Raw genomic sequence first — 24,234 nt, forward strand, 5'->3', positions numbered from 1 at the left:
GACAGATGTCTTGGTTGTTTGCACATTTGTGGATTATACTGTTGCAGACATCCATGTACAAGTATTTGAATACCTGTTTTCAACTTTGAGGGTATATATGTAGGAGTGGTGTTGACAGGTACTTTGGCCACCTGATGCGAAGAGCCGACTCATTAGAAAAGACCCTGGAAAGACTGAGGGCAAGAGGAGAAGGGAGCGACAGAGGATGAGGTGGTTGGATGGCATCATCGACTCAATCAATGATCATGAGTTTGAGCAATCTTAGGGAGATGATGAAGGACGGGGAAGCCTGGTGTGCTGCAGTTCTTGGGGGTCACAAAAAGTCAGACATGACTTAGGGACTGAACAACAACCGATGGTAATTCTGTGTTTCTTTTTTTTTTTGAAGAACTGCGAAATATTTTCCACAGTGGCTGCATCATTTCACGTCCTCACTAGAAGTGTGCAAAGAGTCAGTCTCTCCACATTCTGATACTAGTTATTTCCCGTTTTTAAAATTACCATTATTGTAGGCATTGTAGTGTGTATGAAGGAGTAGTCTCATTGTGGTTTCGATTTACATTTCACTGATGACTTACAGAGAGCTTCTGTTTGTGTGATTTTTGAGCATTTGTTTGTCTTTGGATAAATATCTGTTCGAGCCCTTTGTCCGTTTTTTAATTGGATGGTTTGTCTTTTGTTGTTAAATTGAGTTTTTAATATTCTGGATATTAGACTCCTATAAGATATATCAGTTGCAAATATTTTCTTCCATTCTATAGACTTTCTTCACTTCTACGAGTTATCTAGTGCTAGCTCATCACATTTAGGTCTCTGATCCATTTTGAGTTAATTTTTGTGTATGGTATAGGTACGGGTCCAGCTTCATTCATTGCATATATATCCGTTTGTTGAAGAAGCTGCTCTTTCCCCACAAACGGTCTCAGCACCCTTGTCAAATTATTTGACCATAGATGTTTGGGTTCTGCGGGCTTTCCCAGTGGTCCGGTGGTAAAAGTATCCCTCGCAGTACAGGAGCCACGTTAGATGCGGGTTCCATCTCTGGGTTGGGAAGATCCCCTGGAGGAGGAAATAAGCATCCCACTCGAGTGTTCTTGCTGGGACAGTCTCCTGGACAGAGGAGCCTGGTGGGCGACAGTCCCCGTGGTCACAAAGGCAGACCTGACAGCGCGCACGAGTGAGCACGGATTTATACCTGGACCGCCGGGACCGTTCTGTTGGCGCGTCTGTCCACCCGTTTGCCAGTCCCACGCTGTGGTGCTGATTGACTGCTGTAGCTCTGTAGTAAGTTTTGAGATTGGTCAGAGTACTCCAAATTCACTTTCAAGATTGCTTTGGCTAAGAGAGGCTGCTTGCATTTTCATATGAATTTTAGGATCACATTGTCAATTGCTGCAAAAAAGGAAGCTGAGATTTTTGATAGGGATTATATTTAATCTGTAGATGTTTTGGGGGACTATTGCCATTTTAGCAGTATTTAAGTATGTTTTTCTTTTTGATTGAATTGTAAGTGAAATCATTTTCTTAATTCTCCTTTTTGGATTGCTCATTGCTGGTATAATTTAAACAATTAATTTTTGCCTGTTGATCTTGTATTCTACAGCCCAGCTAAATTTTTGTTACCTTTAATAGATTTTTTTTTTTTTTGAAGATTCTTTAGAAATAAGGTCATTTCATTTGCAGATAGAGTCAGCTTTACTCTCTCCTGTCTGCATGCCTTTTTCACTCTCGCCTGAGGCTCCGGCTAGAACTTCTAGTACAGTGTTAAATAGAAGGGGAGGAAAAGGGCATCGTTACTTTGTTTCTGATTTTAGGGAAGGAGCTTTTGCCAGTAAGTATCTTAGAGAAGAAAGCTGAGCGCCAAAGAATTGATGCTTTTGAACTGTGGTGTTGGAGAAGATTCTTGACAGTCCCTTGGACTGCAAGAAGATCCAACCAGTCCATCCTAAAGGAGATCAGTCCTGGGTGTTCATTGGAAGGACTGATGCTGAAGCTGAAACTCCAATACTTTGGCCACCTCATGAGAAGAGTTGACTCATTGGAAAAGACCCTGATACTGGGAAGGATTGGGGGGCAGGAGGAGAAGGGGACGACAGAGGATGAGATGGCTGGATGCCATCACCAACTCGATGGACATGGCTTTGGGTAAACTCCGGGAGTTGGTGATGGACAGGGAGGCCTGGCCTGCTGCGATTCATGGGGTCGCAAAGAGTCGGACACGACTGAGCCACTGAACTGAACTGATTTTAGCTCTGGGGTTTTGATAAATGTACTTTACTGGGTGGAGGAAGTTCCTATCGCATGTTCTTATCTTGAAAGTTTGTTGATTTTGTCAAATGCTTTTGAACTACATCAATTGGGATTGATGTTTCTGTGTTGAACCACCCTCATGATCCTGGGATCACTTGGTCATAGTTTTAATGTGCTGCACAGTCTAAGTATGCTGCTGGATTTGGTTTGCAGGAATATTGATCTGTAGTTTTCTTGTGGTTTCTTTGTCTGGTTTTGATATCAGAGTTATGCTGTCCTTATGGAATGAGTTGGGAAGTTGGGAGCTTCCTTCTAGACTTTTTTCTTTCTCACTGGGAGGTTTCTGATTACCAACTCAGTGTCTTCACTTGTTATTAAGTGTGTTCAGATTTTTGGTAATTCGAGCCTCCTTTTTTCCCCTCAGTCTAGTTAGAGACTTCGCAATTTTGTTGATCTTTTCAAAGAACTAATCTGGTTTCATCTTTTTCTCTGTTGTCCTACTGTTTTCTTATTTATCTCCACTTTTTATTCCTTTGTTTTGCTAGTTTGGGGTTTGTTTTGCTTCCCCCACCCCTTGTTTCTTTAAGGTGTAAAGTTCAGTTCAGTTGCTCAGTCCTGTCGGACTTCTCTGCAACCCCATGGACTGCAGCACGCCAGGCCTCCCTGTCCATCACCAACTCCCAGAGTTTACCCAAACTCGTGTCCATCGAGTCGGTGATGCCATCCAGCCATCTCATCCTCTGTCGTCCCCTCTCCTCCTGCCCCCAGTCCTTCGCAGCATCAGGGTCTTTTCCAATGAGTCAACTCTTTGCATGAGGTGGCCAAAGTATTGGAGTTTCAGCTTCAACATCAGTCCTTCCAATGAACACCCAGGACTGATCTCCTTTAGGATGGACTGGTTGGATATCCTTGCAGTCCAAGGGACTCGCAAGAGTCTTCTCCAACACCACAGTTCAAAAGCATCAATTCTTCGGTGCTCAGCTTTCTTTATAGTCCAACTCTCACATCCATACGTGACTACTGGAAAAACCATAGCCATGACTAGGCAGACCATTGTTGGTAAAGTAATGTCTCTGCTTTTTAATATACTGTCTAGGTTGGTCATAACTTTGCTTCCAAGGAGTAAGTGTCTTTTCATTTCATGGCTGCAGTCACCATCTGCAGTGATTTTGGAGCCCAAAAAATAAAGTCTGTCACTGTTTCCAATGTCTTCCCATCTATTTCCCATGAAGTGATGGGACCGGATGCCATGATCTTAGTTTTCTGAATGTTGAGTTTTAAGCCAACTTTTTCACTCTCCTCTTTCACTTTCATCAAGGGGCTCTTTAGTTCTTCACTTTCTGCCGTAAGAGTGGTGTCGTCTGCATATCTGAGGTTATTGATATTTCTCCCGGCAATCTTGATTCCAGCTTGTGCTTCCTCCAGCCCAGCGTTTCTCATGATGTACTCTGCATATAAGTTAAATAAGCAGGGTGACAATATACGGCCTTGATGCACTCCTTTTCCTATTTGGAACCAGTCTGTTGTTCCATGTCCAGTTCTGACTGTTGCTTCCTGACCTGGTGTAAAGTTAGGTTGTCGATTAGACATGTGTTTGTTGTTTGTTTGTTTGTTTCTGTTTTAATCTAGCCACTTATGCCACTCTGACTACTGCTTTTGCTGCAGTCCATGTTTTATGATATGTTGTGGAATTTGTTGGGGGGGGGGGGAGGGTGTTGTTTGCCTCTGTGGGCAGCATGCCAGATCTTAGTTCCCAGACAAGGGTTTGAACCCATGCCCCCGGCAATGAAAGTTTGGGGTTGTAACCACTGACCACCAAGGAATTCACTCAATCTTTTTAAATATCTTGAGGGGCCTAATATATGGTCTGTTCTGAATAATCTTGTGTGTTTACTTGAGAAAATTGTGTATTCTGTTGTTTTTGTATGTGTTAGTTGGGTTTTTTTCCTGTTTTCATTATTTTAAATACTGTTGTGCAGGTCCTCTATTTCCTATTTGAATTTCTGAGTAGTCATTTTATCCATTACTGAAAGTAAGATATTAAAGTTTCTAACTTATTTTAGTAATACCTGTTTTCCCCTTCAAATCTGGCGTTTTTACTTCATGTATTAGGTATATATAGATTTATAAATCTTACATTGTTTGGGTTGACTTTTATTAATATACAGTGTCTAACTTTGTGTTCTTACAGCAGTTTTTGACTTGAAGCCTATTTTGTCTGATACTTGTAGAGCTATTTTCTGTTGATTGGATTGTTTCTTCTCAAAAGATGTTGAGAACCTGTGAATGTAAGATTATTTGGAAGTAGGATCATAGAGCTTTTTGTTTGCGTGGATTTGTGTCTTTTTTTAGACTTCAGGATGTTTTGTCCTTTATTTCTCCGAGTATTCTTTCTGCTACAGTTACAGAAAACTAACCAAACTGATCACATGGATCAGTCTAACTCAATGAAACTATGAGCCATGCCATGTAGGGCCACCTAAGACAGATGGGTCATGGTAGAGAGTTCTGACAAAACATGGTCCACTGGAGAAGGGAATGGCAAACCACTTCAGTATTCTTATCTTGAGAACCCCATGAACAGTATGAAAAGGGGAAAAAACGACACTGAAAAATGAACTCCCCCCAGTATGCTACTGGAGAAGAGTGGAGAAACAACCTCAGAGAGACTGAAGAGACGGAGCCAAAGGGAAAACAGCGCCCAGTTGTGGATGTGACTGGTGATGGAAGTCAAGTCTGATGCTGTAAAGAACAGTATTGCATAGGAACCTGGAATGTGAGGTCCATGAATCAAGGTAAATTGAAAGTGGTTAAACAGGAGGTGGCAAGAGTGAGCATTGACATTTTAGGAATCGGTGAACTAAGATGGACTGGAATGGGCGAATTTAATTCAGATGACCATCATACCTGCTACTGTGGGCAAGAATACTTTTGAAGAGATAGAGTAGCCATCATAGACAACAGAAGAGTCTGAAATGCAGTACTTGGGTGCAATCTCAAAAACAACAGAATGTTCTCTGTTTGTTTCCAAGACAAACCATTCAATATCACAGTAATCCAAGTCTATGCCCTGACCAGTAATGCAGAAGAAGCTGAGGTTGAATGGTTCTATGATGACCTACAAGACCTTAAAACTAACACCCAAAAAAGATGTCCTTTTTCATCATAGGGGACTGAAATGCAAAAGTAGGAAGTCAAGAGATCCTTGGAGTAACATGCAAGTTTGGCCGTGGACTATAAAATAAAACAGGGCAAAGGCTGACAGAGTTTTGCCAAGAGAACTAACTCACTGGACATAGCAAACACCCTCTTCCAACAACACAAGAGGCGACTCTACGCTATACATGTACATCACCAGATAGTCAACACCGAAATCAGATTGATTGTATTCTTTGCAGCTAAAGATGGAGAAGCTCTATACAGTCAGCAAAAACAAGACCGGGAGCTGACTGTGGCTCAGATCGTGAACTCCTTATTGCCAAATTCAGACTTAAATTGAAGAAAGTAGGAAAAACCACTAGACCATTCAGGTATGACCTAAATCAAACCCCTTACGATTATATGGTGGGAATGAAAAATAGGATTCAAGGGATTAGATCTGATAGACAGAGTGCCCGAAGAACTATGGACGGAGGTTTTTGAAATTACAAGAGGCAGTGATCGAGACCATCCCCAAGAAAAAGAAATCCAAAAAAAGCAAAATGGTTGTCTGAGGGGACCTTACAAATAGCTGCGAAAAAAGAGAAACAAAAGGCAAAGGAGAAAAGTAAAGATATTCCCATCTAAATGCGGGAGTTCCAAAGAAGAGCAAGGAGAGAGAACCCTTCCTAAGTGACCAATGCAAAGAATATAGGAAAACAATAGAATGGGAAAGGCTAGAGATCTCTTCAATAAAATTGGAGTTACCAAAAAAAATAAAATAAATAAAAAAAAAAATTGGAGTTGCCAAGGGAACATTTCATGCAAAACTGGGCACCATAAAGGACAGAAACGGTATGGACCTAACAGAAGCAGAAGATATTAAGAAGAGGTGGCAAGAATACACAGAAAAACCATACAAAAAAGATCTTAATGACCCAGACAACCACGATGGTGTGATCACTCAGAGCCAGACATCCTGGAATGCAAAGTCAAGTGGCATCACTGTGAACAAAGCTAGTGGAGGTGATGGTATTCCAGCTTAGTTATTTAAAATCCTAAAAGATGATGCCGTTAAAGTGTTGCACTCAATATGCCAGCAAATTTGGAAAAGTCAGCAGTGGCCACAGGACTGGCAAAGATCAGTTTTCATTCCAATGCAATGGCAAAGAATGTTCAAACTACCGCACAATTGCACTCATCTCACGTGCTAGCAAAGCAATGCTCAAAATTCTCCGAGCAAGGCTTCAGTAGTACGTGAACCGAGAACTTCCAGTTGCTCAAGCTGAATTTAGAAAAGACAGAGGAAACAGGTCATATTGCCAGCATGTGTTGGATCATAGAAAAAGCAAGAGACTTCCAGAAAAACATCTGCTTTATTGACTACACTAAAGCCTCAGACTGTGTGGATCACAACAAACTGTGGAAAATTCTCAAAGAGATAGGAATCCCAGACCACCTTACCTGCCTCCTGAGAAATCTGTATGCAGGTCAAGAAGCAACAGTTAGAACTGGACATGGAACAACGGACTGGTTCCAAATTGGGGAATGAGTACGTCAAGGCTGTATATTGTCACCCTGCTTATTTAACTTCTATACAGAGTACGTCATGTGACATGCCCAGCTGGAGGAAGCACAAGCTGGAGTCAAGATTGTAGGAAATCAAGATAATCAGAAAATTTCAGTAACCTCAGATATGCAGATGACACTGCCCTTAAGGCAGAAATGGAAGAGGAACTAAAGAGCCTCTTGAGGAAAGTGAAAAGCCTGGCTTAAAACTCAGTTTTTAAAAATCTAAGACCATGGCATCTGGTCCCATCACTTCATGGTTAATAGATGGAGAAGCAATGGAAACAGTGGCTGACTTTATTTTCTTGGGCTCCAAAATCACTGCAGATGGTGACTGCAGCCATGAAATTAAAAGACGCTCACACCTTGGAAGAAAATCTATGACAAACCTAGACAGCATATTAAAAAGCAGAAACATTACTTTGTCAGCAAAGGTTACTCTAGTCAAAGCTATTGTTCTTCCAGTAAAAGCTATTGTTTTTCCAATAGTCATGTAGGATGTGATAGTTGTACCATAAAGAAAGCTAAGTGCTGAACAATTGATGCCTTCAAACTGTGGTGTTGGAGAAGACTCTTGAGAGTCCCTTGGACTGCAAGGACATCAAACCAATCAGTCCTGGGAAATCAGTCCTGAATATTCATTGGAAGGACTGATGCTGAAGCTGAAACTCCAATACTTTGGCCACCTGATGCAAAGAGCTAACTCATTTGAAAAGACTCTGATACTGGGAAAGATTGAAGGCAGGAGGAGAAGGGGACGAGCGAGGATGAGATGGTTGGATGGCGTCACCGACTCAATGGACATGAGTCTGAGCAAACTCCGGGAGTTGGTGATGGACAGGGAGGCCTGGCGTGCTGCCGTCCGTGGGGTCGCAGAGTGGGACACGACTGAGCGACTGGACTGAGCTGACTCTGCTCCGTCCTGTGCTCTCCTTCTAGGACTTTGCGTGTTGGTTTGTTTTAATGGTCCCCCACTGATCTCTTAGTCTGTTAATTTTTCTTCATTTCTTTCTGTTCTTCAGAGTGGATGCTCTCAGTTGACCTATATTAAAGTTTGCGAATGTGTCTCCTTTCTCAGATCTGCTGTTTAATGAAACCTTCTAATGAATTTTTCATTTCAGATATTATACTTTCTGGCCCCAGAATTTGATTCCTTTTTATAATTGCTCTCTTTTTGTTGGCATTTTTTCTATTTGTTGAGGCATCATTCTTCTGATATCCTTTAGTTTTGTAAGATTTCCTGTAGCTGTTAGAGCATATTTTGAAAAAAAATGTTCTTTGTCTCATGTGGTCTCTCTTAAGGCTGTTTCCTTAAGCTTGTGCTCAGCACATGATCTGACAGAGATTTGCTTACTTGGCTTGTATAACTTTTTTCATGCTTCGGTGTTTACTTGGTTGCTGTAAACCTATGACTATATCCCAGAGATCTTACAGAGTTGATTCTGGCAGGTGGTGTGTGTTTGCGTTTCTGATGAGGGACATTTTTGCTGTTGTCACTCTCTGACAATGTTTTTTCAAAAAACTATAGAGTTTTAGGTGATGTGTGTGTTACTCAATAAAACAGGCTGCTATGCTTTGTTTGTAAGGATACGCAATTCTCATCAAACTGCCATCGTTTGTATATTGTTTGTCCCGTGGATAATACCCACAATATGAGAAGATGTGGGCATATCCTTTCATCATGAAGTAGAGAAGATCTTTATTGAATATAGGAGGTTATGGACTAGGTTTCAACTCCACATTAGTGTAGGTAGGTTGAGTAAAAGAAATAATTTTCTCTTTATTATTTAATGTTGCAGTACTTTATAAAGGGTGTTGAGTTTTTCCCTTTGAAGAAATTTTCTTAAAACCAGTGGTGACCTAGATGTAAACTCCTTGATGACTAGCCCAAGACAAGATTTTTAATTTTAGGTCTACTTAGATAATTTTGTGATCTTGAACAAGTTGAAGTTCCCACTGCTATTCATCTCTGCATTTTAAATGAATTTTTTTTCATTACTTTAATATGGTCTCATAAAACTTTCAAACCAGTGTAGTTAAAACTGAAACAACTCCCAGTCACAACCTTGTTCTGCAGTAAAGGAAGCTAATTTTTCATATCTTTTTTAATAAGCACTTTCCCCTAAATATGGAAAGTTACACTGTTTCCATTTTTTTTTTTAAGTATTTTAAACATGCTGTAGTGGACCTCCATTGGACAGTTTCTTTCCATAGGGTAAGATACTCTGAGGTGGAATTACTGAAAGTGTTTTTAGATCTTGCCTGGAAGGTGGCCAGTATTTATGTTTCTTATAATTTGTACAGAAGTGTTGTGATATATATAGATTGATATATAGATAGGCAGATTTATACTATGTATATATACACATATATTAAGTGTGATCTTAGTTTTGTAGTATAAATTCCTAGTAGTTGAACTTAATGTGAAAAGGTATATGTACTTAAAATTTTGATAGATACTGCCAAATTGTCCATTATAGAAAGGTTTTACTGGCATACACACTGTTAATCTCTGTCAAGAGTCCTTGTTTTCCTAAGCCTTGCCAATACAGAGTGTTGGCAAACATTTGGATTGCTGCCAGTATTCTAAGGGAACACTACTATGGCACTGTTGGTTTCATCAGAGTCTCTCTTGTTATGAGTGGATTGAGCTTTGTTGTCATGTTTATTCACACGTTTGAAAACCATTTTTACTGAGTTGCTATCTTTGTATTGGGCTGTTAGACTTTGCTTATAGTGGAATTTGCCATGCCGAAAACTTTATATGTTTATAAAGTCAGATGTATCAGTCTTAAGATCTAAAATCCTGTGCTGTTCTTAGAAAGAACGTTTCCATTCTGAGATTATTGAAAGGATCTTCCATGGTCAAAATAGACTCACTTTTAATATACTAAGTAAGATTGAATAGATGCAAGGAAGGCACGGGAGTCCCTCTTGACGGACTTGCTCTTCGCGCTCACTCGCAGCACTGTTCCATCATTAAATCGTCTGGAGCTGCGCGTCTTTCTTGTTCACGCCTCGGTAGATCTGGTCCTCTTTTGGGGACCACTCTCTTCTGTCTTAGATCTAACGGTTAAAATATAGAACACAAGGTTAGATCTTAGGTATATTTCTCTTAGCATTTTATTTTTTAGTGTATATATATATATATATATGTATATATAAACTATAAATATAAAATTGCTGCTTTGCAACCTACAAAGCTGTTTCTTTAGACTGATGACAGTAAGGATAAGTTCTTATCAGATTTTTCCCCTCATCGTCTATTTTATCAGTAAAATTCTGTCCCTGGGTGGTTGGGGGGTAGGTATTATCTTTAGAGATATACAGAGATGATTATTGGTCAACTGTAAACTTTAAAAGAATGGTTTATGTTTTCCTCTAGATCCCAAGGAAGAGAAAGAGGAAGAGTCTGCCCTCCCTCAGGAAGCTCCCGCTGCAGCAGCTCGGCCTAGCCGGGGCTGGCGCAGCAGCAGCCGGACGTCCGTCTCTCGGCATCGCGACGCAGAGAACTCCCGCAGCTCTCGGTCCAAGACTGGTTCACTGCAACTCATCTGCAAGTCAGAACCAAATACAGATCAGCTCGATTATGGTACAGTGCCAGCAGAGTGTGATTATTTAATAACCAGTTGCCTATTGATTTTTATCTAATGTTGAACATTTACCAGAACAGCCTGACTTTTAGGGTCACATGTGGTGTTACAGGAAGGATCCGTTTTGATAGTTTACGGAGAATTCTCCATTTGTGTAATGACCCTAAACTGTAATTTGGTTTGAGTCTCTTGGCTTCAGAGAGAATATCTATACCTTCACACCAAAAGTTCTGTTTTATACTTTTTCTAGATGCTGCAGAAGAGCATCAGTCTCCAGGTGGCATTAGGTAAGAAACTTTGCACTATTTCTTAAACTCTTAGTGTCACTGAGCCATCTTTGCCTTGCCTTTATTTAATGAAATGAGAGCATGTCTAGGATTTTTGTGGATTTAGTTCCACTTATTGTTCTTTGCGGTAAAGCAGCTAGGTTGCAGTCCAGCTAGATCATTAGAATGAAAATCCTAGATAACTTGCTGTGAATCTTTGGCTGCGTCTAAGTAAATTGCTGAATAAACTCAGTCAGATATAATTTATAACAGCTTGGATTTCTAATCTCTTTTGGCTTCTTTTTAGCAGTGATGAGGAAGAGGATGAGGAGGAAGAGATGTTGATCAGTGAAGAAGAAATACCGTTCAAAGATGATCCAAGAGATGAGACCTACAAACCCCACTTAGAAAGGTATGTCTCGGGTTTGTTGGTGAAAATAAGTTAGGAATTTTTTGCTTGCTTTTATTTCACCTTGTTGCCAAACTAATGGATATGGACTTAATTTTTAAAGGAGTAATTTTGCACTTATTTTACAAACCTAGCATATCCTATTCCTCCCTGCTACAGCGCTCTCTTCCATTTATAGAACTTTGTTTTGCTCATATTCAAATTATTATGACATCTGCCTGTTTTATCTTAAGATGTCATGAGTTGCCTGAATACTTAGAATTTTTTACTTTTGTTTCTCTTTACATCTATAGTGAGATTTGATTCTAAGGCTTTGTTACAAAGCTTGGGGGTTGGGGTCATCACATTGGCTTTAAATATGTGTATGGTTACTGTCCATATGACAAATAGTGGCTGGAAACCACGTTTCATATACTGAGGAGCATAATTTTTTAATAGATCAGTGATAACTCCAGGCTTTACCCTTTTGTCACTGGTGTCCTTGAAAGGGTCCTTTGCTGGATACCAATGTTGAAATGTGTTTGTATTTTCAGGGAAACCCCAAAGCCACGGAGAAAGTCAGGGAAGGTGAAAGAAGAGAAAGAGAAGAAAGAAATAAAAGTGGAAGTCGAAGTAGAGGTGAAAGAAGAAGAGAATGAAATTAGGGAAGCTGAGGAACCTCCTAGGAAGTGAGTAGGCAGTTACTACTGAAAATGGAAGCTTAACAGATTTTCAGGTCACTGATGGAAAACAGGATAGGAGTGTGAGGAAAGATGTTGACGTGTACATATTGCTGTCTCAAGCAGCTGACAGTGTGATTGGAAAGACTCTCAAAAGCTTCATAAGTTTCATATCTGTTACAAGGAGAGTACCTTTTGTATTCTTAGGGCTTTTAGATAATAGACTAACTTCTACTTTTTCAGTTAACTTTTGGTGCAGTCCTGTTTATCAGTGAAGTTGCTTCAGAGGGAAATCTTTGGTTTTGCTGCATTTGTCTTTGGCTTTCTGTGTTCCGGGTTACCCGCTGTTTCTGCCTCCAGCGGCTTGGCCTTGAGCGTATCCTCAGTTCATTTTTATCTTCAGTCTGGACTGTGTGGACAGTTCCTCTGTTCTTTAATTACAGGAGAGGAAGAAGGCGAAAAGATGACAAAAGCCCACGGTTACCCAAAAGGAGGTGAGTGATTTCTAGTCCTCCAGGGCTGTGCCTTCTTTCTGGCGGTGGGCCCTGCACTCGTACGTTAATGACTAGTGAAGAATTTCACAAAAGCAGCTTCATCGGTGTCCTTGATGCAGAGCCACTTATGTTTTTATTTCCATTGCAGGACCTTAAAGTTTCTAAAAAGTTGTAACACTTCTTTGCCTTTGGGGGAGTTACCGGTTTATTTTGTGCTCTTTTTAAAACACTAAACATTTGGAAGTTTCTGGTTATTTCTAACATAAATTCTGTGCAAGCTATAAACTAGTCAAAGAGATTTTAATTCCTCGTACTGTAGAGTAGCTCTTCCCTATAGTGCGGTTTGAGTTAAAGGCCACTGCACACTGCCTCTCTTGTTGCTGTCTTTTCTCTTTCATATTGTCACTAGAAAAAAGCCTCCGATCCAGTACGTCCGTTGTGAGATGGAAGGATGTGGAACTGTCCTTGCTCACCCTCGCTATTTGCAGGTCAGTGAAGTTGTTTCAAATAAGGCAGACTTGCAGGTTACTTTACGTTACTAGTTCTCATACTTATTGAGACTTTATAGTTTGTGAACTGGTGTAGGCTTTATCATTAAATGTGTAATGTCAAGGACAATCATTTATTAAACATCAAATTACTTCAGTTGGGCTTTTGTTGTTGTTTTAAGTGGTTAAGAACCTGAACTTAAATGTTTCCTTGGAATCTTGGGATATTCCAGTGTTTCTCATGGTGTAAATACGTCTGATATAATAGATGATTGTGTAATAACACACTAAGACACAGTTAAACAGATTTTGTTTTTAGTGTGTATTATTAAAGAATAAGGTTAACAACTGAAACCTATGATTTCTTGATTACTATTTTGAATAAATTTTTAGCTTGAGGATTTTAAGTGAGTAGATTTTTTTTTTTTAATGAGCAAGGATACAACTTGTATTTAGGTCTAGCAGAAGACATGAAATACTGATTACTAAAGCTTAAGAAGTGTTTGATCTTTAGCAGCAAGTATCACGTACGACTAAGGCCTTACTCCCTGAGTCTGGCTCTGTTATAATAATGACAGGTGTGATTCTGTGCTCATGTGCCATTTGCTACACTGAGCACTGTGCAATATACGATCTGTGTCTTCCCACGACACTCCGACACAGTTATCATCGTCTCCGTTCTACAAATGCGGGCTGGGCTTGCAGTGTTGAAGTACGTCTTCCGGGGCCACACTGCTGGCGAATTACAGGGCCGGCTGCTTGATGGTTGTGCCCCCTGTTCACACACCAGGGGTTTGGGTTTCCTTCAGTAATTTTGACTTTGCAAAGGAATGAGCTAAGCTTTCTGGAAGCCTTGATTTTTATCTCTTCACTTTGTTTTACTGTTTTAGCACCACATTAAATACCAGCATTTGCTGAAGAAGAAATATGTATGTCCCCACCCCTCCTGTGGACGACTTTTCAGGCTCCAGAAGCAACTTCTACGACATGCCAAACATCATACAGGTACTTTCTTAAAACGTTTATCAAGTAGCTAAATGCACTGTTAAGTGTGTAGATGGGTAACAATATTTTTTTCTAACCTATCCATCCATCATCACCAAGTTTGTTTGTAGTACTCTTTGTTTTACAGCCAAGAAACCAGAGGCTGAGCAACATTAGGTAACTTGCCAGTGGTTACACAGCTAGTTTTTAGCGGGAAAAAAAAATAATAATAGTTTTGGGAGCGTTTCTAACTCTGCTTCAGTTAGATAGATACTTGTAGTGGCTACCTGGACTGAAATGAGGAGTGTGTAGAGAAAGCTTTGGTAGGAGGAGGCTCGTGTATGGTCTATCTCGCCCACTGACATTCTCCCAGACTGCTGCTGCTACTGGAGTCACAGAGGCTAGCTACTGAATCCACATGTAACCTCCTGGGGGCTTCCCAAGTGGCGCAGTGGTAAAGAATCCACCTGCCAGTGCAGGAGCCACAGGAGAGAACGGGTTCAGTATCTGGGTCAGGAAGACCCCCGGAGGAGGCATTGGCAACCCACTCCAGTATTCTTGCCTGGAAAATCTCATGGACAGAGGATCCTGGCAGACTACAGTCCATGGGGTTGTGAAGAGTTGCACACTGCTGAGCAACTGTGCATGCACATAACCTCCTATAGGAGCTGTCGACTCGAAAAGAGAAATTGAGTGCATTTGTAATACGTATTATTGAATGAATTCAGACATCATTCATTTTTAGCCACTTGACAATTTCGGTGCAGTGCAGCTGATAGGAACAGATTGGGCTGGGTGAGGTTAATGATGATACCAGTAACGCTGCATTACTGTAAGGATGAAGTGGGATAACATATAAAGTGCCGTTGACTGCACGGAGCGGGCACCTGGCGGGCTCAGTGCTGGGCTTTACCCTGAGGTCTCACGCACAGCGTACAGTCTCTGCACTCCGCTGCGTTTCCTCAGTGAGGACACCATCTCCCCCGTTTCTCTGCTCCTCCTCCCTGGTACACTGTTTCATTCTATAGAAAATAATTTCTGATAACCCGTTTAGACTACTTTAGCTAGATTTTATAAGCCGACTATGACAAACACTGTTGTAGAAATTAAGTCCATTACAAATATTTGTATTTAGTTAATACGATTTTATGATGTCAGTGTTAGAGAGTTTTACTTTTCCAAATGAGTGTGAATTGGCTTCCTTTGAAAATATAATTTACTTAAGTATGTGAAACACTCCACATGGGTTCGTCATGCTCCCGTGGAGCTGGGAATGTGGCCCAGACCTGAGAGATGGTGAGAATTGTTCCTGGGTTAGGAGTATAGCCAGCGTTTTAGACCCTGCTGTTCATGAGGAATGCAGACGGACAGGCCTTGCTTCGTGAGCTCCGAGTCCGCCTCCGTGTCTTGTAGAGCCCCAGGTGATGCCTCCTTGCGTTCAGGTGGGAGAGACGTGGCTCTTCTTCCACACTTGCTTTTAGAACTGTTTGGGATGGAGTGTAGGATTACATTGGATGTTGTTTGCCTCTTATCTTTGTGTTTTCACTGTGACTGTTTCTAGTCATTTTAAGTGAAAGGCATACAAAGAGTGGAGTGGCCATTTGTTCAACAAATAGACATCGATCATCTGTTTGTCCACTTTCTCCCCAACCAGTTGATAAAGAAGAAAATAAGTCCAGTGCTTCTTTGCCCCATAGGATTTTTTGACAGTAGTTTAAATTGTTTATCTTGGGTAACATTTTTTTTAAACCTGAAACAGACGATATGAATACCACTTTGTGTATGGATCAGTTTTCTTTAGGTAATGTCAAATTCTTTTTTTAATCTTGTTGTTGGTCGAACGCCAGCTTCTTTGTACGTAACCATTCAGCTTTCACCATCTGTGAAAAAGCTGTTTTAAGAATAAAAGCTATGAGAAATATAATTGTTTACTTGCTAAGCAATTTATCCTGCATCTGACTTACTGGTAAAACTGAGATTAGGATTCCAGTTCTCATGTTTCTCTCTAGCTGTGTTTTTTATTTTTGTTACTGTAAACAGGTTCTTACGTTAATGAATGACTAGACTGGAAAAAAAAAAAGATGAAAACGATACTTTTTTTTTGAGTGTGTTATGCAGTCTTTGTGGGATTTTAGTTGCCCCACCAGGAATTGCTCTTGGCCAAGAAACTGCGGAGCCCTAAACCACTGACTGCCCGGGAATCCCCTCATGCTGTTTAAGCTTCGTCTATTCCAGAGCGCTTATACTCTACATTGCTTTTACTCTAAATTCACCTGCCTGATTATCTGCTTGCTTTTTGTAAGCTAGGAAAAAATACTTAAGAGAGATTCCAAGTGGAATAATAATCACACTATTTTTCTTAGATCAAAGAGATTATATCTGTGAATACTGTGCTCGAGCCTTCAAGAGTTCCCACAACCTGGCAGTGCACCGGATGATTCACACGGGCGAGAAGCCGCTACAGTGAGTACTTGTTCCTGGGCACCTGGGAGAGGGGGGCCGCACCCCGCTTGAGGACCAGCCCCTCTCCTGGCATCCCAGCGGCCGCCAGGGTGAGAGCGGGTATTGACTGGGAGGGCTATTGCCTAGTGACCTTTTCCGATTGCTGACTCGTTTATAAGTGCGACCCTGACCCTAGATCAGAGGGCTGTTTACCTCTCTCTCTGATCAGCGGTTTCCTTTTTCACTCTCCTTAGATGCGAGATCTGTGGATTTACTTGTCGGCAAAAGGCATCCCTTAACTGGCACATGAAGAAACATGATGCAGACTCCTTCTACCAGTTCTCTTGCAGTATCTGTGGCAAAAAGTTTGAGAAGAAGGACAGCGTGGTGGCACACAAAGCGAAAAGCCACCCCGAGGTGCTGATTGCCGAAGCCCTGGCCGCCAACGCCGGTGCGCTCATCACCAGCACAGACATCCTGGGCTCGAGCCCCGAGGCCCTGAGCACGCCTGCCGACAGCCAGGGCCTGCCGCTGCTTCCTGAGGCCCTGGGGAACCCCACCCCCGGAGAGTGCCTCCTGCTGGAAGCCGAGGGGGTGTCCAAGTCCTTCTGCAGCGGGCCCGAGCGGGTGAGCCTGGTGGCCGACGGCAAGCTCTTCGTGGGCGGCGGGGGCGGCACGGGCGCGGACGGGCTGGTCATGAACTCGGACATCCTCGGTGCTACTGCAGAGGTCCTGATCGAAGACTCGGACTCGGCGGGGCCGTAGCCTGGGGCAGACCAGGCGCTGGGGCGACTCAGACTTTGTATTTAAAAGACAAAAAGGACAAAAAAAAAATTGAAAGCATTTAAAAATCTAGTGAAATAACTGAAGGGCCTGCTCTTTCCATTGGGTCACAGCACACACACACACACACCCATACACACACACACACCCCCTCTTCTCCCTCTGTCGTCCCCTTTATGAAATTGGCATTGCCTTTCCCAGAAAGCTCGACAAAGAAGCCACTGCAGCAGCTCTTAAAGGAAGGGTTCTTTTTAAACTCATTTCCAACCAGGCAGACTTCCTGCTCATCAGAAGACCCCCCTTTCACCCTGTGACTTCGATGTGCTCTGGATCAGCTTTTAACTCTTAATAATATATTGATATCCTCTCAACCCCTTCTCCTCCTTTCCCGCTGCCCTGTGGTTCTGGCTTCTACCCTTGCAGCACATGTATCTTCCAAGTATCATATACTTCTAATCTCTGGAGGCTGGCAGCTTGACTTGGCACTTTAGGGCCCCTGAGCAGGGTGAGCTGTTAAAACAGCGCACATCTCTCACCCCCTCTCCCTCCATTCCCTCCGGGTGAAGGAAGGCAGGCAGGCTGCGTGGGGACCACCTCCCTCCTCTTCACCTTCACCGCCTTCCTCGCCCGCTCCGCCCCACCCCCCCCGCCCCCCCAGCTCCTCCATAAGGTTCTCAATGGTGCTCACTCGCTTGCAAGCAGGCTCCCAGCTCGGAGGGGCCGCCCGCCGTGTGGTCTCTGGCCATGGACAGGGCTCTGTCGGTGAGACGGTGAGAAGTCCCAGACTGATGAAAGAAATTTGCACTTTGAACATGTGTGTTTTTGTGTTGTGGAACCTGAGATTGCTTATTTATTAACGGAAAGTCTGATTTTTTTTGGTCTTTGTTGCTATATTTTGTGGGGCCGGGCAAGATTACATTATTCTGACGTGGGATCCTTTGCATAAGAGGTACTTGTAGAAGGCAAGGTAGAGGGTTGAAGAAGCACAGCCAGCCTCTGAAATCATAGCGCTCCAGTGGCCTTTCCAAAAAGCTGGTCCTCAGCACTAACAGAATCACTACCGTGCTTTTCTGGAAGCCTCTTCAGGGAAGGACGGTGGGGGGTGTGGTAACTGGCACTCTTTGAGCTTGCAGAGCGTCGAGCTTCAGGAATTTTTGAGGGGATGAAGGAGGTTATTCAGGGTCTGAACTACAGATGCAAGGTTTTCTCTTGAGAATTCTGCATTTTCTTCGTCTCCATCATTTCTCTGTACGTACCCCGTCAGCCCAGCTCTGGCCCCGTTGTCTTTGCTTTGTTTCATCGTGGGTTCGTCCCAGCTCCCAGTTGGCCAAGGGCACTGCCGTCAGAGAAGGATCGTCTGAGACGGTTTTAAGTCAGAGGCGATTGTTCTGTTTTCTTTCTCAGTAACACTTCAGGAGAAGGAAGTCTTCAACCCAGTCAATCTGTACAATGCTTTGGCTTTCCCCTGAAATTCCAGGAATTACCACTGCCCTTGAGGTAGGGATTTTCACGGGGTGGATTGCTCACTACTGTCCATGGGAGAGAGATAGTTTTGTACAATTTCATAACTTCCAGAAGACTAGAAACCTACTTTGGCTCATTTTTAGAGAACCAGAAAGGCAGTTTCTACCCTACATACCTCAGAAACTGGGATGAAAGGCTCACCCTGTTCATTGTTCGTTAGAAACGTGTAACGGCTGCTGGAAAGAATGAAGCATTGCTGAGAACAGAATAAGGAACAGCTTGTTTTTCACAAACACTAAAACTACAAAGTTTATCAGTTTTCTCTTTGATTCCCCCCCCCAAAAAAAGAAGGGTAACAAAATGTCATCTCTGAGAGAGGCTTGCTCTATACCCACTGGTGTGAGTGTTGGAATGCCAGGGGGCAGGGAGGGCGAGCTGCGGTTTGGCGTTCAGTGCGGAGGCTTTGCCCTGGGGGCGGGGCAGAAAGAGGAATAAGGACAGGAGGAGCAGAGAATATGCTTTCCTGGCCACAGTGAGGACTTAGAGTTGACTTTGGTGTGTTGAGTAGATAAGAAACTACTATAAGAGTAATCAGTGGGTCTACAAGGAAGTCCTTTTCCGGTGTAAGGCCATTGTGCACTGTTCACTAGCAGCGTCTGTACCCACACTTGTCATCCTCACGGTTATCTTATCCTCGGTCTCCAAGAATTACACTTGCAGCGGTTACTCATTGAATGTGTTAGCCCCCTACACAAAAGCAGACTGCATTCTTAAAAGAAAACTTGGAGACAGAGGGAAAATACTTTCTTCCCTTTATCACACTCCTCCCCACCAAAAGCAACTCATCAGTTCTCATGGTTAGAGGCTCCCCTTTACACTCTTCATAGCTACCATTTGCTTGTAATTTGCTTCAATAAATTATTGCAGCAGATTGCGGTAAATTTTCAGGTATTTTTCATGGATTTAGTTTGTTTTATTTTTTCCTTTTGAGAAAGGGATGCCAGCAAAGGAAAGAGTTGTTTTAAGAAAATTGTCACCAGTTTCTCTTCCCTTTAACTTTGTGCTCCTCAGATGTTTACGTCATTGTCCTTCTAAGGAACTCAGTCTTAAAATTCTCCGTTTCCTACTCTTAATCAAATTCTGCTACATTTTTAATAACTTCTTCCCACAGCATATTCTCCATCTTTAATTGGCAGTTCTGAATTCTGAAAATGTACTTGATACAGGTGTTGTTTCTCCAAGGGGTGCTTTCCTCTTGTTTGTGGTTGCCCGGGGTTGTTTTGCATAATTGAGACTTAATATGTTTCGGAGAATTTAGATAAACACTGGCCAGGATGACTGGGAGGAAAAATAGAAACATTAAGATATGGAAAAGCGTCCACATGGAGCACTTGGACCTCCTTAGAACCTGTTTGGAGAAAAACGGAGAGTGTGCTGAGCCGCACTGAGGTTATTACAGGCCGGGCTGTTTGAAGCACCATTGTTCCCTCCTGCCTTTTCCCACCTTCCAATGTACTCAAGAAAATTGAAAAATTGTAATGAATCAATTTAAAATATTTTATTTCCTAAAAGCCTTTTTTGCCTGTTGTAATATGCAGGACCCTTCTCCTTTGATGGGAGAGAGACAGGTAGTTACCTGAATCTAGGTTGAAAAGGTTATGTAAAAAGAAATTATAATAAAAGGGATACTCTGCTTTTCAAATCCTTGTTTTCTCTTAATCTAGCTAAGGCATATCCAAAATAAAATGTAAAGAAGAAAAATAAAAATTGTCTTCATGGAAGCAGCTGGTCTTCCTTGGTTGTGCTGAGTTACAGTTGCGCTGGGGTGAAGTAGTTGATGCTGCTCAGTGAGAAAACCAAGGGCCCTCAGAGCAGGTTTATGTGGCAGAAACTGTTGTTTGCACTTGTTGAGAATCAGGTAGTTAGCTTTTGACTCTGTTTAGTTCTTGATTTCTAATACTGAGATGCCATTCTGATCATTTGGCAAAGTTGGAAATCCTTTCCATGTTTTGATGATCTGGAAAAGGTGGCCATCTTAATCTAGTAAGGGAAGCTATGGGGTTAATTTCACTCTGATAATGACAAACCCTGGTAGCATTTAATATCAGTACTTCTTCACAAAACTCAATGTCCATAAAAGTACTGAGTTAAAAAAAGAGACTCCTGCCACCTTCCTTAACGGCCTGCTGTGACAGCCACTCTGGCCCGTTTCTGTCCCCCTGGGTCCCCCGATCATTGTGGGATTTTCCCCTGAGAAGGCATGAGTTTCAATTTACGGTAGTGTCTGTGGTAAAATAGAGCGACTTGATTCATTTGGGGATGAAACATGTGACTCTTAACGCAGTTGGCATCACCCTCGAACCTACAGTTACATGCGATAGAACAATGCTATAAGCACTTTGAAACTCTGCCTTCGCTTCACAGTCCATCTCATTCTCTTATTTTGTTAAGAAGCAATGTGGTATGACTGGGATAAGGAAGAAAAAAAAAGCGTGTTGTCACTTGAGTGAGAGCGCCTCAGAAATGTTACCAAGTCAGCGTTGGGTGTTTCCGTCCTTTGGAGGAGAGCAGCCCTAAACAGTCCCTGCCTCATCCTGGAGGCTACAAGGAAGGCGCCATGATTGAGATGATAGAGATGCTCCCTTAGATGACTTGTAATCAAGTGCAAATTTAATTTCAAACAGAGCAAAAGGATGGGAGTGGGAAAAAATGCTGTATTTTTAGAGGATCTATTTCATGTAAACTTTGTGTCTTGAACAAAATATGAACCACCCAAAGAATGAAATTGGAAAGTCACTGGGAGAAACAGCTGTAGAATCAAAGACCTATATTTAAATTTTGAACCTAGTTACTGGATTTTGTGCACATTAAGTAACTTCTTTAAGCCTGCATTTCATATGTAAAATGAAGAAACTATTTATCTTGTAGAATTATTCTAAAGGTCAAATAAAGGCTTTAAAGCAGTGAACAGTGTCTGGCCCAGAGTAGATGCTTAATGAATGGCAGCTGTATCAGTAATAGTAACAATATGATTGTATACCAGGCCAAAGAAGAGAGAAAAGGACCTGGGGAGCACAGGGCAGGTGGTAATAAAATGAACTGATCGTACGTGTGTATGAAATAGGTTGCATTAGGCAGGGGCGTCCTGAGAATTGGTGTGACAGTGACCTTGTTGCTAAGCGCAAAAGCAAAACGGTGGCATGAAAACAAGCACACAAGGCCCTGAGGAGGAGAGGGATGGAGGCAGACGCTGCAGGACAAAAAGCTGATTGAAAGGGGCCTTTGATTCCACAGGCACAAAAATCCACAGCCAGGAATTCGCTGCCACCTCTGAGTCAGGCCAGGGGGTGGGGGTGCACAGTCCCGTTAGGAGAGAGATGCCCAGTGGATTTGGCCCAGTGTAGACAGACCCAGCTCCCTTGTTTGCTGGGACCGTCTGCTGAGTTCAGGGATGGCTTTCGCGGAGCATTCGCTGCTCCCCCCTCGCCGCCGGGACCTGTGTAGCCGCTCCATCTGGCTAGCACGGAAGATCCGTTCAGACCTGACTGCTCTGGTGGACTCTTACGTAAGTTGCTGACCTTGCTGTTGTCTGTTTTCACTTCATCTCTTCTGACCCCGCCCTTTACCATCATATTTTGGTCCTGTTACCGGTTACAAAAGCCCTAATCATGCAGTCGTTTTATACACTGGGCACTCGTAAGGCCTTTTTTTCTATATGCTGTTTAGGAAACATGTTCTTTAAATAACTATACATGGGGTTCTAGGTAGAATTGTCTGTCTGTCTTGGAGACTGTTCCTAATTTGAATACCTGTCTGAATTCTTCCAGAGGAGATGAACCATGAGCCCTCCCAAGTTTGGGTTCTTTATATATGAAACAAAAGTCTGAGTGAAGTGTATAGAATTGGGTGAAAAGCAGTATAAACCAACCAATTTTTCCTATTATAGTATTAGGACCCTATACAATCAGGAGTGTTCGTGTGTCTAAATAGAAAGGTCACCTATACTATAAAAAGCATCTCTTGGAAGAATCCCTGGAGAACTGGGGAAGTGTCTGACTGTTAAGGAGATAACCGTGGAGTTCAGGCACGTTTTCTGTAGAGGAAGGTCCCCGTCAGTCTTCACCTAGGACCTGCTGTGGAAACACTGCAGGCTCCCGTGGAGAGCTCTGAATTTAGGTTCTCAGAGGATTGGCTTATCTTCATAAAGCCCCAGCAGTCAGAAATCAGACTTTGAAATACAAATTATTGCTATTGACTTCTCTAATAAATGACTGTCCTCACCAGTGACAGTGGGCAGTGGAGAGGCCTGTTAGATCAGTTCTGTCATGGCTGTATTTCAGAGCTTCTTATGTATGGCCAGTGTCTTTAGGTATATTTAAAATATTTAAACTCCAGTATGATTGTAATATTCTAGGTGCCAGGAGGGAGTGTCAGGTGGGGAGGAAAAACTTCTAGACCAGGCAGTGGTTTTCAACCTTTGGAACCTAGCGAAAGCTGCGGATTCTCCCAAGAAAAATGAGCAAAGCAGCGTGTGTAAATTCTGGGAGAACAGGGCCTTCCTAACACCAGTCGTGGATCCCAAAGGAAGGATTCCTCTTCTAGACTTTTCTTTACAGTCTGGGTCCTTGACCAGGAAATGAGTAGGCTGTGTGAGACTTAGAGGTGAAGTGAGCGCGGTGGAGTGACCGCAGGCGTGACGTTTTTCTGTATCCTTGGCCAGATGCAGCATCAGGGTCTGAACGAGAACATGAGCCTGGACTCGGTCGACGGTGTGCCGGCGGCAAGCTCCTGTAGGTGGAGTGAGCTGACGGAGGCGGAGCGGCTCCAGGAGAACCTCCGGGCGTACCGCGCCTTCCACAGGATGTTGGCCCTGCTGTTAGAAGACCAGCGGGCACACTTCACGCCGGCGGAAGAAGACTTCCACCAGGCAATACACACCGTCCTCCTGCAGGTGGCTGCCTTCGTGTACCAGCTGGAAGAGTTGATGGCGCTCCTGGAGCACGGGGTGCCCCCCCGGGAGGATGACGGGCCGCCCCTTCTCGCTGGGGATGCTGGTCTCTTTGAGAAGAAGCTGTGGGGCCTCAAGGTGCTGCAAGAGCTTTCTCAGTGGACGGTCAGGTCCGTCCATGACCTGCGGACCATCTCTCGTCCAAGTGGGGTCCCCGCGCGTGGGAGCCGTTGTGCCACCAAGGACAAGAAAATGTAGCGGTTACGCTCCCTCTGATTTGCTTTCTCTTCCGAAGGAATAGACACTGTTCTCTGAGGCCTCAGTTCCCCAGTCTTAGTTTTGAAAACCTCTAAAACCACAGGCATTTTCACAGGGTTGGAGACATGGACAGATGGGCATACAGGTTTATTCTGGGGTGCGTGTGTGTGTGCACACGCGTGTGCCATAAAGGAATGATAGGCATACAGGTTTATTCTGGGGTGCCTGTGTGAGTGTGTGTGTGTGTGTGTGTGTGTGCGCGCGTGCCATAAAGGAATGTGGGCAGGGGCAACATTCCCCCACCTCAGTGTTCTAACCTCTCCTACCTACTCAACAACCTTTACAGGCATGTAACAGCCTCACAGGAGAAATATATTTTTTAACTCCAGTCGTGGATGACTCGTCTGAGAAGACTGAAATAGTGAATTAAAAATCATGGACTCTCGCCACTTCAAACTCTTGGATAATAAAGATCATGATTAACATTTA

At 42.9% G+C, this 24,234-nt stretch overlaps 2 protein-coding genes across 4 annotated transcripts in view; both read left to right on the top strand.

Annotated features, from left to right (window-relative positions):
- Nucleotides 1-20,320, top strand: part of ZFP91 (ZFP91 zinc finger protein, atypical E3 ubiquitin ligase) — a 34,734-nt gene extending 14,414 nt beyond the window's left edge. For 2 of the 3 annotated variants that reach the window (XM_081544540.1, XM_081544541.1), the window contains 9 exons: nucleotides 10,343-10,549; nucleotides 10,801-10,837; nucleotides 11,127-11,228; nucleotides 11,759-11,893; nucleotides 12,328-12,378; nucleotides 12,788-12,866; nucleotides 13,757-13,871; nucleotides 16,214-16,313; nucleotides 16,547-20,320. In XM_081544540.1, the coding sequence (XP_081400666.1) occupies nucleotides 10,343-10,549; nucleotides 10,801-10,837; nucleotides 11,127-11,228; nucleotides 11,759-11,893; nucleotides 12,328-12,378; nucleotides 12,788-12,866; nucleotides 13,757-13,871; nucleotides 16,214-16,313; nucleotides 16,547-17,057 (1,337 nt within the window). In that variant the 3' untranslated portion in view covers nucleotides 17,058-20,320. Of the gene's footprint in view, nucleotides 1-10,342; nucleotides 10,550-10,800; nucleotides 10,838-11,123; nucleotides 11,229-11,758; nucleotides 11,894-12,327; nucleotides 12,379-12,787; nucleotides 12,867-13,756; nucleotides 13,872-16,213; nucleotides 16,314-16,546 lie in introns of all 3 variants that reach the window. The other variant, XM_081544539.1, reaches the window with a different exon arrangement.
- An 836-nt stretch (nucleotides 20,321-21,156) lies between these two features.
- CNTF (ciliary neurotrophic factor) lies at nucleotides 21,157-24,234 on the top strand. The gene is made up of 2 exons (XM_081544548.1): nucleotides 21,157-22,104; nucleotides 23,260-24,234. Exons 1-2 carry the CDS (start codon nucleotides 21,991-21,993, stop codon nucleotides 23,743-23,745), a joined length of 600 nt encoding a protein of 199 aa, XP_081400674.1. The 5' UTR covers nucleotides 21,157-21,990; the 3' UTR covers nucleotides 23,746-24,234.

The sequence above is a fragment of the Giraffa tippelskirchi genome, chromosome 11 (genome assembly GCF_054371585.1).
Source record: "Giraffa tippelskirchi isolate mGirTip1 chromosome 11, T2T-mGirTip1v1.2.pri, whole genome shotgun sequence".
Taxonomy (NCBI): domain Eukaryota; kingdom Metazoa; phylum Chordata; class Mammalia; order Artiodactyla; family Giraffidae; genus Giraffa; species Giraffa tippelskirchi.

Bases quoted from the DNA above. Each gene is read 5' to 3' on its own strand.
- CNTF (XM_081544548.1), top strand. From the start codon at position 21,991: ATGGCTTTCGCGGAGCATTCGCTGCTCCCCCCTCGCCGCCGGGACCTG. The intron at 22,105-23,259 runs GTAAGTTGCTGA...ATCCTTGGCCAG, and splicing joins CTGCTCTGGTGGACTCTTAC to ATGCAGCATCAGGGTCTGAA.